We start from the raw sequence: 16,718 nt of genomic DNA, 5'->3' as shown, positions 1-16,718 counted from the left end.
CACCTACATAACACACAACCCTGAAAACTGTATTATAATACTTCATGTGTATTAAAAGTAACTATGCACTACTTCATTATACTTTTCAAGAAACACCTATAATAGCAATTATTAATCCTTGGAAGATAAATAACATCTCATAACTCACCACAAGCACAAGAAACTGACCAGTTATTCCAGCACACAAAAGATTCAAATGTATGAGTGCCATCAGTAAAGATGCACATATACACATATACATACACACATACGCCTATGCTCTTCGTACATTGTTGTCAAAATCCCAGAGTTATCATTCAGGAAGTGCCTTTTGGAACATCTGTAAGATGAATTATCTGGTGCTGCCTTCTCTTTCTACCGCCTGTTTTAGACCACATTAATCCAAATCAGAATATCTCACACAATTTTATAGCCCCTCATTCCTAACAAAAAGTTTGTTCATTAGAACTGGTACTCAGCAGTAGCTTTTGAATGTTTATCAATAGACCCTTCCTCTCAATAAAAACCTTCTCTAGCCCTTGCTGTTGTCCATTGCCTCTTATAAGTTACTCATCAGAAAAAATGTTTTGTTTTGCCAGAGACCAAAGAGAAAATCTTATTTAGTGGCAGTGGACTGTTAAATTCATTTAGGTCCATTCAGAATTCTTCCAGTCAGTTATTGATTCCTTCCTGAAAACCATTCATTAGAGGTTGAGAGAGCTCAGTTTTCTTAGAGCATGTGGTTCAATTTAAAACTATCTTATTTATTCCTACTTATACATTTTTATCTTCAACATTTTTGCCAGATTCAGCCTAGGAGTCTGGGGCCTCCTGAGAATGCTCCTACAGTGAATGAGGCAGTGCAATCATCGCCTTTGTTAATCATACCTCATTTTTAGTGAGATCACAGACCACCCATCATCCCAAACAGGGGAAGTAATTGAGGGACCTCTCTTCTGGGACAGGAATATTGTGTCAATGCCCCATGGCATCTAGTATATACATTTTCATAGCTTTCACTGAAACACAGCTCCACTCTCTACTATTCCAGTGCCCTCATGCCTAGCAACTCTGATACATTCTTTTGTTCTCCAGCTCAGTGTAGTCTTCACTGTTAGTTCCACATTATGTTTGACAAGCACTTTTCTCAGAAGCACAGTAGCACATGAGGAGCCAAATTCTGATATACAACAATTAGGTCCAAATGGATTTGGTGTGATGTTTTCAATCAAAACTGCTTCTTTATGGGAGCAAAGAGTGCAGTTTCTTTTTACCACAAGAAGAGTTATTTACTCTAATGAATTTGATATGATAGTAAACTACATGCACAGTACATGGGCACTCATGGCACTGAAACACATCGATAAGAAATGTGTGTATTGCTATCATTAGGCCAAGAGCAATAGAGTCCCTTTCTGTCCAGATAGCAAGATTGTAACTAATTAGAGGAAAGGGACATGTGTGAGAACGGGCTCTAATGATGGGTCATGAAGCACTTATTTGCATTCACATTTATTGGTACCTGTTAAGAAGTTAGGATTCCAGTACATTACCTGATGACTGAAAACTGTGACCCAGCATTCATTTCTAGAATTAATTATAAAGACTGATCCTTAGCCGGATTGCAGTCTTTTATAAGCACATGGAAGGGCAGCAATTTACACAAACAGTATGCAGCAAATAAATGAACATAAGCAGACACAGAAAGGTCCACAGGGCTAGGCAGAGACACAGATATGTACAGATACATTGTCAAAATGAACCAGCCACGCAAGTTGATCACTGACATACAGACACACCTAGCAATGGCCCTGAATACCCTAGCATGCTAGGCAATCAAACATCAATCAGTCAACGACTGGCATCTGCAGGCACAGATCAAAAATGCTATGCATGATATTTATTAATCATGTGAACAGTAATGTATTGTGTTTTAGAGTATAATTAACTATTATGGTCTTTTTTCAGTTTTCCTCAAAGTTAAATACACCGTTATTTAATGGCTTTCTATTAATTCCAATGCATTAAATTATGTTGTGTGAAAAGTGAGCAATACATAAGTTTATTAAATTAATCAATGTGTGGTACTGAATGTATAGGTTTTAAAAGTATATCTAATGGAGTGCATATGCATGTAAATAGCCATTATCATACAAGAAATGCAGGTTTTTACTGTATTTACGTGTGAAACTAACTGTTTCAAACAACTTGTCATACATGTGCCACATCACTGTATTTCAAATAAATACAATTTTAAAAACAATACAGCACAACTAATTTAATTTTGTAGATAGCTATAAGCTTGGTTGCATGAAACAATCAAGACATTTTCGGCATAGTTATGGTTTCAACAAAAATCTCAATGCTGCGTATGCCCTGTGCAGTAAATCAAGTGTGGCAGAAGAGAGCCATCTGGTTGCGATGAATGTCTGTCACTAGAAGGGCTCACTGGTTATACTCTGCTTTTGAGATGACAATACATTGGCTGGTCTCCTGATACCTCTGTGTTTGTTGTGTCTCTCTGTCTCAGTGTTTCCATATACCGGTGTATGGATCTGGCATCTGTGTTTACTGTGCTTTTGCATCAGCATCAGAATAGCTTCATATTTATTACCATGTCCTAGGATCAATGATGTGTAATCACAGTGTATATTTTTTTCTGGCACCCACACCAGTATCTCCCCATGCTGGTGCATGTATCTTTCCATCTCTGTATCCAGGTTTCCCATGTTCATGCTTCTCTAACCCATGGTACATGCCTCTATATTTTAGTATGTGGGACTGCCTGTTCTAGTGTTTAAGTCATCATACCTCAGTGTCTCAATGACTTAGAACATAGAGGTGCTCTTCTGAAGGCTTTTTATCCTTGCATATGTTTTGTTAATCAAAATGGGGGATCATTCTCATAAAATGTGGCAGCACTCCACCACCAACTGGTCATTTGGTATTACAATAAAGGCAGCAAGGCATCTATTGCAACATCATACTACGGTACCAGAGGAGCAGATCATTCAGAACTATATTTGGTATTATCTTTAGCGCCTAGGAGAGAGTGGATTACAACCGCGTGTAACCTTCATTTTGGAACGTTGACCCCTGGCACAACTAGGCCTTTTATCCTACCTTGTTTGATAACATGAAGACTATAATGTTTTGTAATAACAACACGTATTACTCAAGAAACAATTCATATCTTAATCTGCACTGTAAAAATAATAAACATTAATCTCTAGATCTGTTGTAGGAAACTGTACAGTGGTGAGGGATGTTTTAACCACCTGATTACATTGAAATGGTACCTCATTGGTTCTGTTTGGGGAGAATTAGAACACATGAGTGAAAGACATGCAGGTTTGGTGGAAAAGTATTACGTAGACAAGCACCAGCTTCTTTCTGGAGGCGAAATGACTTTTGATTAGTGGGAAATCCAACTATTTGGGCAGAGTACAACAATTAGACTTACTTCAGTCATGACATTCTTAGTGACGAATCCTTCAAGACATTTGGTCTGCCTGGAATCCATTAATCTAGTTGTGTTGTATCTTTGAAGCCTGAACAAAGTAAATTGAATACTTTTACCAGATAGTGTAGTGCAGAGTGTCTTTATCTGGATGTATGAGAATAACAAAAAAATATATATACATTGAAGATCAGCCCATCAACCAAATTTTGATGGCTCTTGGAGACAGTCCATATCAAAGAACAGTTTTGTAATCTTGGCTTATATGATGAAAGCTCTCTTGAGTTAAACATGTTCCTTGGTGGAAGGGAAATGGGTGATGTCCTGGGTTTAAAGCTGCAGGTCTTAATTATTGATCTGGTTGCAAAAAAGAGGCACAGGGTCAAAAACATTGTCAATATTCTAGACATTATTGGTTGAAGCTGGGAGGGTGAGGGCCCGATGGTGTAAGGTCAGGAGAATGAAACTTAAGAGAAATGCAAAGACCTCTACCCAAAGGATTTCATTATAGTCCACATGAAAGATAGCCAGCAGTGTTTCATCCAGTCATGTATGACTTAGAGGCAGCAAAGGAGTCACTCTCAAAATTCACAAACAGTTGAGTGTTGTTGCCTCAATTTTGAAGTGAAGACAACAATTCCAGATGACTGACAAAAGCCTTGGAGAACCCACCTTATGACAGAGCTGCAATTGTATACTAGAAAGAATGAACTTTTACTTGCTTAAGGCACACAGACAGGAAGGATTGGTTAATGACTAAATTACTTTTAGGCTCAGTGTACATTATTAGCAGGTTTCCATCCAGGCATAGTAATAGTTGCTTGTGGACTGGTGTGTTTGATCGGAAAACTTTCCATCTAAAATGGCATTTTCCCACAGCTCTTTATTTCTGTTTGGCACACTTTAGTATATTTGCTAGCTACATTTACTGATTTGACAGAAGGGGAATCCATGTTATTATGCATGCTCACATACTATTGCATCCTGCGCCATTTTTAAATGTACAACGACACTCAATACCGCAAACAGGGTTCTGCCATTCTGAAAAATGTGTATCTCAATACAAAAATCCAAATTAAAAGAATAATAATAAATCTAGGATGGATGGATCCTCGACATTAGATAGTTTGACACACAGCACAGATATGACTATTATTCCCAATAATATTATTAATAATGCAAAAAACAACATACACAGATGATCAACTATGTACCTTCTGCGATGAGATTTCTTTCGAATTTCCTCTTGATAGCTGCATAATTCCTTGCTTACTTTGGCAATTTCACTTAATGCCTATTCAAAAAAAGGACAAGTTATCACTAGTGAACAGTAACATTTAAAAAAATTCATGAGCATTTCATGCCAACAGAGGATAGTACTCACTTGACTCAGTGTGCCATTTTCCTTTTTGGATGACTTTGAACCATTGCAGCTTTCAGACACCTCATGGCTTCCACAAACCAGGTAGTCCACTGAGAGTTCATGTGTTTCCTTTTTAGATACAGTTTGAGGATTCTTGTAGTCCGTGGCAGATAAATGACTGACTTCCTTGGCTGTGCCATCTTGCATTGTGAATTCTGAACATGGGGAATGTACAGAAAACTCCAATACTTTAGCCTGAATTGAATCATCTTGGTTCTTTCCATTGCTCTCCCGCCTTAACTTTACCTCCTGGTACAGCTACAAAGGTACAAAGTGATTATGACATGAGAAGGGAGAACATATTAGAGCAAAATTACAAACTAGTATAAGCAATCTATTCAATGTGGTTCTGGCAGGAATTGGAGCATTCTGACTAATTTTAATACTTAGATTACCACAGGATAGTTGATGGTGTTTCACAAAGTTGGATTTATCATTTAAAAAATATATATGCCTGGCCCAAGTAAAAAAAATCATGTTGAGGATTGTTTAAAACATATTCTGGCCTGCAGACAATGTTAGTTCATACATATGTTCAGACAAAAGAAACACATCACTCTAGCTCAGTTTCATAAATCACGTTTATCGACACGCCAAGCACTCCATTGTTATGCTATGTAAGTGAAGGTGTATGTAATTTACTTAATTTGTTTTTGCATAATTACAGCAAAATTTTGTGAAAATGTGCAGAATTACGAAAACTGTAGTTGCCCTTGTTTTTGTGTGAAATCAGTCCTTGGGTCGGTTTTTGAATAGAGGACACAATTAGACAAAAGCATGTGAACATCAGTTGGTCGTGTACTGTTGTTCCTGTACGTTCACTGTAAATGTTTACCACAAATTGCACTATTCACTGTAAAGTTTAGCTGTGAATATTGTGCAATTACACAAAGTGATGTAATAGCATTGTTTTGGTAATTTCATATGCAAAGTGTAACATGCATGAGTTTGGCCAGCATAATTTAAATTTTGGCAAGGCCTAGTAAGGATATAGATCTTGAGACCTGTTTTGACAGTACAGGCTGATGTGATAAAAAATGTAATAAAAAACAGAGTTTTCAGGGCTACCACAGAGACTGGGCTCTGGCAAAACCTACAAATGTTGGTTTACCTGAATACTCCTTTTTACTTTGGACCAAAGCTGTGTGCTTCTACAAAAGGAGTGCTTAGCGTCTAAACATCTGTGAGCATTTGTTTATCAAGCTGTGCGAGTCAGGGTTCTTCAACAAGTCAAGCTATTGTGCTACTATGTAGACTGGCGTTTAGGTCACCCTCATTCTACTGTGATGGCATTTGTCTGGTATATAATTACAGTATCTGTTATTGTCTGGCAGCAGCACAGATGGGAAAAGGGCAGTCAAAAGGAATGTGCTGCTGTGCTGCTGTCCAGCCACCTCCCTTTCCCTTTCCCCTCTCACCTCATGCTATTAGCTGGTGATGTGGTGTTTCGCTATCAAGGAAGTGCTTCAATTGGAATGCATAACAAACTATTCTAAATGTGAAACATGTTCTCAACAATGCAGTCTGTCGCATTCAGTTTGTTTCATCCCATGGGAATTATATAGAGAACAAAATATTTTTTGGCAAAGTCAGTAGGGCAAGCTTTATTGTGGTAAACAACATCTATGCTTACAATGCATGCAAACAGCATTCATGAATGCCTGTATTTACATTTGTTATTGTACTAAAGCCGGAAGTATTGGCTTGTATTGTATTTTATTGCTGCTCAGTTGAGTTAACTGCCTAATACAGTGAAGAAAATGCATCACTTAGGATGACACGATTGCTCTCTTACTCAATGATGTTCAAAGGGCTTTGATATGAAGTGGAACAATCAGCAAAAAGACATCCAAAGGGGAGCACACATCTGAACAAGCGAAACAACACTTAAGCCCCCCTCCCCACTGCAAAGAACATGGAGGGGGCCCCTCCGAACTCACTCAGGAGCTCTTAAGCAAGGGTGCTGTGCTGAGATGCCCCGTGGAGCTCGGAGGCCCCAGCACTACGGGGGTAGGCGCAGGCCTGTGTTACATCACTGCACATCTGCGAGACAGCAGTTAGACATTTTTCCTGGAAATATTGGTGGCCAGTAATTAGTGAATGAGGGAGTTGTGTCAACTGGAACTGTGCCCTAATTTCAGGGGTGACTGGAAAAAAGAAACAAGGCAGTAAGGAAGGAAGGTGTGCATATTATGGAATGTGTGCTTTAAATTTCTCAGCAAACATAAACCATACTCTCATATTGTGCGTTTAAATTATTTTGTAAGTAACATTTCCCACATAGAGGCCACAACTTTAAGCATGAATTGATTTGAACACTTATATCGAAGCTTTCCTTACTGAACTCAAATCTCTACTTTTTCGGAGTTTCACGGACTAGCTTTGAGCACCAGAAACAACTACCCATAGACATGCACTCTAGAAGGAGACAATCAGTGCAGGAGGGGGTGACGAGGGGTCAACAGACACATAAAAACAAAAGTACATTACTTGTCTCATCCTAATGCATGACAAATCACATTATCACTGGAAGAAAACTATTGGGCACGTTTTTTGTGAGAGGAGCACAAAGGACCAATCCCCAAAAGTTGCGTGTTCTAAAATATCATGCCCCCTATTTTCAATCGATTCAGCCTTGCCTGATCTGCATGTAGTAGTCTTCTGAAAGGAGGCAAAAAATCAGCAGTGAGGCTGAGGTGCTCAACCTTTCAATCAATCTGGCCACAGATGAAAACGATGGCTACTACCAGCAAGAAATGATCAAAGACCGATAGAACCATACTTCAAGGCAGTCCAGAAGAACCTCAGGTTCAGCTTTCATTTTCCTCATGCCCTCAAGTATCAAGCATGGACTTGGCTCCACAATCAGTACACACTTACCATCAGATTAAACGTTATATTTATAATTATAATAAAATCGCTTTGTGATGTTATAGGGACTGTACAATTAGGCCAAGCAAATGCATGAAGGCATGCAACAAGCAATGAACATGGAGATGGTTACTACGTATACTAGTCTGTTTCCCTCTCTGGGTCTTATTGTGAGTGCCCTGGTAACCTGAATGATTAGACCAACCCCCTACTTCCCTCCCCCTCGATCCCATCAAGTTATGGATACTAGGAGCACCGGGATTTTATGTAATTTTATTTATGTATGTATTTTATTTACAGATTTTACATAGCGCAAACAAGATCCTTTCGGGTATCAAATGCTGTACATCAATATACAAATGTGGATAAAAAAACAAGTTAGGAAGTTTTAAAACGAAGGAACACAACCAAAGATCCAGATTTGGTACTGGTCATAGAAATAATAGAAAGAATGGTAACAGAGAACATAACAAAGCGTAAACTGGAACAAATAGGCTCTTTGAGGTAAAGGCTAAGAAAGTTACAACATCAGTGAGGAAGGAATCTGCTCTATAGTAAAATAATCACTTCTTTTTTGGAGATGGGTGTTGAGGGATTGGATCTGGTCTCGGGTGGAAGAGAGTTCCAGATTGCTTTGGACAATTCTGAAGCAGTAGAAAGCTTGTACTTCATGATATTCTATTCCCTCCAGATACAGCAAGTTTCTGGGCCAGGAAGGACGGAGTGTTGCGGTGAAGAGCTTCAGGAGTCATGCAAGCAATTTTTAAACAGATCCTCACCTCAGTATCCAGTTCAGTGCTTTGAGGTCTGGGGTGATAGGATCACTTCTTTTTGAGCCAGTGATGAGCTGAACAGCCACACTGAAGGTAGCCTTCACTGGTGCAGTTTTGCTTTCAGTAGATCCACGAGGGTAGCACTAGCGTAATCTAGTTTGGAAATCACAAGTGCTTAACCCCTGCCTTGAGATCTGCTGTGGGAAGAAAAGGTGTATATGTCCTTAATGCATGCAGTTCATAACTGGCACCCTCTGGTGGAGTCCTTGATGTTGTCCTGCACAGAAAGGATATTGTCCATGATTATTCCTAGGGATTTTGATGTGTTAATGATGTGTGGGATACAATTCAAGGCTGTTACATGTGGGAGCCAATCTTTGATGTTAGGAGTGTTACTAGACTTAACAGAGGTTTATAAGTTAGATGTTGAGGGTCCACTAGAAATGGAGAACTATCAGGGAAGTTTATAAGTTCTGTAAGTCTAAATGAAACTCCCTAGTAATTTGTCATTTTTCCCTGCATTTCACCATAAGATTTTAGCTTTCAGAAGCCTATATACTCAGGGGAACAAAAACAGAACCACATTCTTCTCACAGTTCCAATGGGGCCAATAACTACTGTTATTGACCCCTATGGAAGAGACCACAAGATGAGGCCCTCTGTGCATTATAACAGAAGAGTTACAGCACAAAAACACTGAAAAAACAATGCACTACGAGAAATAGATACAAATGAATTATGGGTAATACTAGCAATGAAGTCACCACAATAAGTACAGTGAACACAACAAACTTCCAAATATAACTGTATGTACATGATATACAATAGTGCATTTGCCTGGTCAGCACTATCATTCTTTAGGGTCTCTCCAACTGCCAACCAGTGGACAACCTGCCACATAGGGGCAGAACTGGAAATTGCTTCTAACAGCAATCTGTAATACAACTTTGGATGACCATTGGCTCTTTCCTCCTTTGGAACATGATTCATTATTATAATGATCTAGCTGAAGGGAAAAGGGTGGGTGGAATTGTTAATGACTAGGAGTAAATGTCTTTTGATAAAGGTAACTTTACTCCGACTTCCTAGGTCTCTCTAGCTTTCAGTCAGTATGGGGTAAAATCTTATAGCAACAGATAAAACATAATGAGCATCGGCATTGTGCAGCCAAAGTCTATGGAGCAGATTTAAGAACACCTAGTGCCACCTTAGCGCCTCCATAGCGTAATTGTTTTAAAGCTAAGGCAGCCCTAAAGTGGCATTTTCCCCGCGCCATATTTACAGAGTGGTGCAATGCATGCATTACGCCACTTTGTAAACCCTTGCTCCACTGTATGCCTGCACCAGGCCTAATGTATGCAAGGGGGGATGTTCCCCCATTAGCGGGGGGCACAAAAATGGCACAAGGAAATCTAAGAGATTTCCTTGTGCCATTTGTTTCGGCACTTTTAACGCCTGCTCAGAGGAGGCGTTAAAAGGGGGTTTCCATTATTTATAACTGTAAATGTTGCCACTACTCCTGCAGAGTATATCAATAGCATTAAAAAAAATTACGCTATTGCCCCCTACCCTGCACCATAGTGCACCGTATTTTAAATATGGTGCACACATGGTGGCGGTATAGGGAGCGCTAAGGGGTGCAAGGAAAGTGGTGCTGCACTAGGTGTACGCCACTTTTCTTAAATCTGCCCCAATAAGTTAAATGGGTATTGGCCAAACTGTGCCTCCACCCAGGATGAAGCAACAAGAGTATGGAGCTTGTAAAATGAGTATGTTTACCCCCATTGTTGCAGGCAAGTCTCCCGGATGGAAATTGTACCCCCATTTTCACTGTGTGTATGTTCGTTTTTGCCCTTGTGTCACTGGGATCCTGCTAGGCAGGACCCCAGTGCTCATAATGTATGCCCTGTATGTGTTCCCTGTGTGGTGCCTAAGTGTATCACTGAGGCTCTGCTAACCAGAACCTCAGTGTTTGTGCTCTATCTGCTTTCTAAAATTGTCACTGCAGGCTAGTGACTAATTTTACCAATTCTAATTGGCACACTGGTACACCCGTATAATTCCCTTGTATATGGTACTTAGGTACCCAGGGTATTGGGGTTCCAGGAGATCCCTATGGGCTGCAGCATTGATTTTGCCACCCATAGGGAGCTCAGGCAATTCTTACACAGGCCTGCCACTGCAGCCTGAGTGAAATAACGCTCACATTATTTCACAGCCATTTTTCACTGCACATAAGTAACTTATAAGTCGCCTATATGTCAAACCCTCACTTGGTGAAGGTTAAGTGCCAAGTTACTTAGTATGTGGGCACCCTGGCACTAGCCAAGGTGCCCCCACATTGTTCAGGGCAAATTCCCCAAACTTTGTGAGTGCGGGCACACCATTACACGCGTGCACTATGCATAGGTCACTACCTATGTATAGCGTCACAATGGTAACTCCGAACATGGCCATGTAACATGTCTAAGATCATGGAATTGTCCCCCCAATACCGTTCTGGTATCCCCCGGGCCTCTAGCACAGAACCTGGGTACTGCCATACTGCCTTTCTGGGGTTTCCACTGCAGCTGCTGCCAACCCATCAGACAGGATTCTGCCCTCCTGGGGTCTGGGCAGCCCAGGCCCAGGAAGGCAGAACAAAGGATTTCCTCTGAGAGAGGGTGTTACACCCTCTCCCTTTGGAAATAGGTGTGAAGGGCTGGGGAGGAGTAGCCTCCCCCAGCCTCTGGAAATGCTTTGATGGGCACAGATGGTGCCCATGTCCGCATAAGCCAGTCTACACCGGTTCAGGGATCCTCCAGCCCTGCTCTGGCATGAAATTGGACAAAGGTAAGGGGAGTGACCACTCCCCTGACCAGTACCTCACAGGGGAGGTGCCCAGAGCTCCTCCAGTGTGTCCCAGACCTCTGCCATCTTGGATTCAGAGGTGTTGGGGGCACAATGGACTGCTCTGAGTGGCCAGTACCAGCAGGTGACGTCAGAGACCCCTTCTGATAGGTTCTTACCTCTCTCGGTAGCCAAACCTCCTTTCTTGGTAGCCAAACCTCCTTTTGTGGCTATTTAGGGTCTCTCCTCTGGGGTACTCTTCAGATAACGAATGCAAGAGTTCACCAGAGTTCCTCTGCACTTCCCTCTTCGACGTCTGCCAAGGATTTACCGCTGACTGCTCCAGGACGCCTGCAAAACTGCAATGAAGTAGAAAGACAACTACCAGAAACATTGTAGTGCCTCATCCTGCCAGCTTTCTCGACTGTTTCCTGGTGGTGCATGCTCTGAGGGCTGTCTGCCTTCACCCTGCACTGGAAGCCAAGAAGAAATCTCCTGTGGGTCGACTGAATCTTCCCCCTGCTAAAGCAGTCACCAAAAGACTGCATCACCAGTCCTCTGGGTCCCCTCTCATCCTGACGAGTGTGGTCCCTGGAACACAGGAGCTAGATCCAAGTGACCCCCATGGTCCAGTGATCCTTCAGTCCAAGTTTGGTGGAGGTATTTCCTTGCCTCCCCACACCAGACAGCAAACCTGTGTACTGTGTGATTTGCAGCTGCTCTGGCTTCTGTGCACTTCTCCAAGGATTCCTTTGTGCACAGCCTAGCCTGGGTCCCCAGCACTCCGTCCTGTAGTGCTCAACCCTCTGAGTTGGACTCCGATGTCGTGGGACCCTCCTTTTGTGACTCCGTGCCTGCTCCGGTACTTCTGCGATGCTGCCTGCTTCTGCCGGGGCTCTCTGAGTTGCTGAGCGCCCCTTCTGTCTCCTCCTCCAAGGGGCAACATCCTGGTCCTTCCTGGACCCCAGCAGCACCCAAAAACCTCGAGTGCGACCCTTGCAGCTAGAAAGGCTTGTTTGTGGTATTTCTGCGTGGAAACACTTCTGGAACATCCAGCACGCCGTGCGACATCTTCCATCCAAAGGAGAGGTTCCTAGCTCTTTTCATTGTTGCAGAATCTTCGGCTTCTTCCACCCGGAGGCAGCCCTTTTGCACCTTCATCCGGGGTTTCCTGGGCTCCTAACCCCCGGACACTATCGCAACTCTTGGACCTGGTCCCCTTGCCTTGCAGGTCCTCATGTCCAGGAATCCGTTTTCAGTGTTTTGCTGGTGCTTGTGGTTCTTGCACAATACCCCTATCACGACTATTGTGTCTTTCTGGGGTAGTAGGGTAACTTTACTCCTACTTTCTAGGGTCTTGGGGCGGGGTATTTTAAACACCTTTACTGTTTTCCTACAGTCCCAGCGACCCTCTACAAGCTCCCATAGGTCTGGGGTCCATTCGTGATTCACATTCCACTTTTGGAGTATATGGTTTGTGTTGCCCCTAGACCTATGTTTTCCTATTGCATCCTATTGTGATCCTACATTGTTTGCACTACTTTTCTTACTATTACCTACCTGTTTTGGGTTTGTGTACATATAACTCGTGTATATTACTTACCTCCTAAGTGAGGGTATTCTCTGAGATACTTTTGGCATATTGTCATAAAAATAAAGTACCATTATTTTTAGTAACTCTGAGTATTGTGTTTTCTTATGATATTGTGCTGTATGATATAAGTGGTATAGTAGGAGCTTTGCATGTCTCCTAGTTCAGCCTAAACTGCTTTGCCATTGCTACCTTCTATCAGCCTAAGCTGCTAGAAACACCTCTATTCTCCTAATAAGGGATAACTGGGCCTGGAACAGGGTGTAAGTACCACAAGGTACCCACTATAAGCCAGGCCAGCCTCCTACAGATATATGCCAGGTGAAACACATCAATGCAGTCTTACCTCTAAGGGATCATGCCCTGGCATTCAGTGGATAAAATATCCCCAAGAGAGCATAGCAACAAGAAATGCTAGCGGCAATCCATCTGGCAATAATGAACTTGGATTTGACCTTGCCTGCAAATAAACCTTCATACATGATGAAGATCTGCTCAGTTGAATGCAGCTCACGGGTATGAATGTGAGCATGGAAAGAAGAACAGCAATAAAATCATATCTCATGAAACAATATCTTAAGAACAAAGCCTGCCTCAAATTGTAAATATCACCGTATTCCAGTGAATAACAGCGTACATTTCAAAGAAGCATAAAACTTTGACTCACACTTCAGTTGTGCAAAAGGAATGCCAGGTAGGAAGCATTTTTGAAGCATCATATGTTGTCCACATGGGAATTAAGGATCCATGCCTTTTTGTAAGGCCTAGTAGGAGAAGCATAACTACTTTTTTCTTAATTGCAACCTAGAACTGGATTTTCTTATGGCTGTCAATATCTTCAGATTGTAATGGAGTGAATCCTACTTGACCGAAAAAAAAACCTTCAGGAATTACGTTAAAGGTGAGCAATTTGTGGGGTGGTCATTGTCAACTGTCAGCAAGTCTTATCTCAGTGGAACACAGATGGCCTTCTGCTGAAGATGAACAAGAATTCCAGAGAAAACAGGCTAGGACAACCACAATAACCAATCAACATACTTATTTTCTTTATGACTCTTGGTAAGATGGTTGGAAGAATGTTCTCATACTAATTCAGCATGACTGAATCTCTTGGGTATCCAGAGTCTTACGTATCAAAAGTACAAAGCTGTCACATTTCCACAAAGACATCTATGTTTAAGTGCACTAGAATTAGAACTAAGTGTTGAGATCTGTCAGGAGCAACTTCCTTCATAGGGAGAGTACAGACAGATCACATTGGTTGCTCTTTGGCCCCTACAACTGATGAGATCAGGAGAAACATGCCCTGTAAATGGCATATTCCCATACATTAACTGACAATCAGCACTGATGTGGTATTGCCAGTTTTCACCTTCACAACTCTGGCCCTAAGGACAGAGAAGGGATGAGAAGATCATCTTCAACTGGCTTTTGTGGAGCAATTAATCTGATTCGTCCCACAGGATGCTGATGTAGTATACTAGGTAGTATGCCCTCCAAGCCATACAGTAGTGATGTGTGCAAATCCAGTTGTGGCAAGGAGAAGGAAGGGACAACAAATCAACAACTTGGGATTGTGTGCCCACCATTATAGTGCTGTAAGGGAATACAGATGGACTGTGGTAGATGGGGGGGGGGGGCTAATTTGGAGATCCAATATTCTACCAGCTGATGGCAAATACCAAATACGTGAGGACTAAGTGAATTTTAAATTTCTGTACAAAGCTAAACCTGGCCCTTGAACTAGTTGTGCAGAGGCTAATTTAATTTCTATGCTATGTGAAATTGCTGAATTTTCTTTGTGGGGGCACCAGAGAGAATGGCCCAGCCCCTGTGAGAAGTCTGCAACTGGGCAAACGAATTTAACTTGATCCGCCTCAATGCGCGACCAACTGGGCTGCACTGGGGAAATGCAGTGCCTGTTATGCCCTTCTGAATACATTGTGTCTGAGATGAATAGCTGACACAAATATGTTCACCCATACATTGGAGATATCAATAGAGCAGTGCTGTGGGAGAAGACAGCGTCCAGGAAATCCCTAATGCCATCACCAGAGCTCTGAGGGAGGTGGGGCTGCTGGACCAGGGAGAGCCCAGAATTCGCTGTAAGAAGCAGTGGTCAGTGGATGGGGTGGGTCCTGCAGCACTACTGGGGCTCCTCCACTCTGCGTGTGATGGCACAGCGATCTGGCGATCAGTGCCCACTTTGTGCAGGCCTCCTTGAGCCAGTGTGGCCTGGTGCTAGCTCAGGGGCTGTGGTGGGGGTAGACCTGGCCTGTCTGAGGAATGTGGCCTAAACGAGCTGCATGACACCTCCCATCTGGGCACTGGGGCTGGCTGGGCATGAGTCTGCTTGTGCCCTCCCTTATTCTGCCATTTGCTTGAGGATAACTGAATGAAGGCAGGACTTGCGTAATTTGAACAGTCCATTGCAAATGATCACTGACAGTACTCCTTGAGATAGTTTCCTCCCCCTTTTTAGTGAGCAGTGCTACCCCGTCCCAGCACCCCACCACTTTTTTACGCTGAGCCTTTGCCCATCTAAAGCAGCCCCTGAATTTGCACAAGACCCCGAAGTGAGAGGAAGGCACCGGCTAGATATGCAGGGACCCTGAGACACCCACCTACTTACAGCAGAGCTCAGCGACATGTGCTGAGGTCTGGGTATCCCACCTCATATAGACTGTGTCTCTCTCAATACATAAAAAAGAACAAATGAATAATCTTGGATGTAAGCTACATTTTGAGACTCATCGCACAACATGAACGGCAACTCCAGACACTAACATGATAGACGCTGTGGCCTCAGCCCAGTTACAGGAGACAATGAGGATGATATAAAGTCACTGCTGAGGGTGATGCAGGAGAGTCTGGCTCCATAGATAACAAGATCGATACCCTTACCACTCTCATGGACTCTTTTACTAGAAAGCTCCAAAAACATGACTACAGCTTGGTAGAGGCAGAATGAAGGGTCTCTTTGACAGAAGATAGGTTTGCATCAAAAAGTGAGACACATTTGAACATGGAAAAATATACTTCATGTCATTGACACCAAAAAAGAAGACCTTGAGGCTTGGTCTCTACAAAACAACTGCACACTAAGAGCACCTGAATCCACCAACATGGGACAACTGGAGAAGTATGCTGAATAGTTATTACTGGCGGTCTTTGGAGCTGATGCCTTTCTCGTCCATATTGGTGGTGAAGAGGGCCCATACAACTCTTGTGATGAGGCCTCCTCCTGGCATTCCTACCCATCACTGCATGTCTACTACACTTCTGAGCATAGCTCTGAGACTTGTCAGAGAAATGCTGAAGTTAACTTATGAGGACTATGAAATCTCACAGTACTCGGACTTAACTGTCACCATGCAGGAGTCCAGATGAAAGTTCCTCCCAGACAACCAGTAACTCCTTAAGGCAAAGGTACAATATGCTATGCTTTATCTACCTGGCCTGGCTGAAGGTCACACATGATTGGAAACAGCACATCTCCCAATAGCTGCAGTAGGTTGCTGATTTCTCTGTCGACTTGGAGAGACAAGATTTGCCCTGAAAGTGCTGATTCAATGAAGCGCCAAACAGACTGGGACTGATGCATTATTCTATAGATCACTGGAGATCTGCTTGCCTTTGGCACTCCATACTAACTTCCCTAACACCTTCGGCTAATGATCTGAGGGGAAAGTCTTCTGATGGTCCCTAAGGGTCAATTACCACCTTTTTTTGTTATTTGATTGGATCATTAATACTTGCCATGTTGAGGAACGATGCTTCAAATGTTCTCTA

General features: G+C 42.4%; 1 protein-coding gene across 1 annotated transcript in view; it reads right to left on the bottom strand.

The window, feature by feature from the left end:
* The window catches only part of KIAA0408 (KIAA0408 ortholog), a 66,761-nt gene that overhangs the window by 23,895 nt on the left and 26,148 nt on the right, over nucleotides 1-16,718 (bottom strand). Inside the window, exons 4-5 of the mRNA XM_069234838.1 lie at nucleotides 4,824-5,120; nucleotides 4,654-4,733 (exon numbers count right to left, since the gene is read on the bottom strand). Of these exons, the coding sequence (XP_069090939.1) occupies nucleotides 4,654-4,733; nucleotides 4,824-5,120 (377 nt within the window). The remainder of the gene's footprint in view (nucleotides 1-4,653; nucleotides 4,734-4,823; nucleotides 5,121-16,718) is intronic.

The sequence above is a fragment of the Pleurodeles waltl genome, chromosome 5, assembly GCF_031143425.1.
Source record: "Pleurodeles waltl isolate 20211129_DDA chromosome 5, aPleWal1.hap1.20221129, whole genome shotgun sequence".
Classification (NCBI taxonomy): Eukaryota; Metazoa; Chordata; class Amphibia; order Caudata; family Salamandridae; genus Pleurodeles; species Pleurodeles waltl.
The sequence above is the reverse complement of the archived record's forward strand: the minus strand, read 5'-3'. Positions and strand labels throughout refer to the sequence as shown.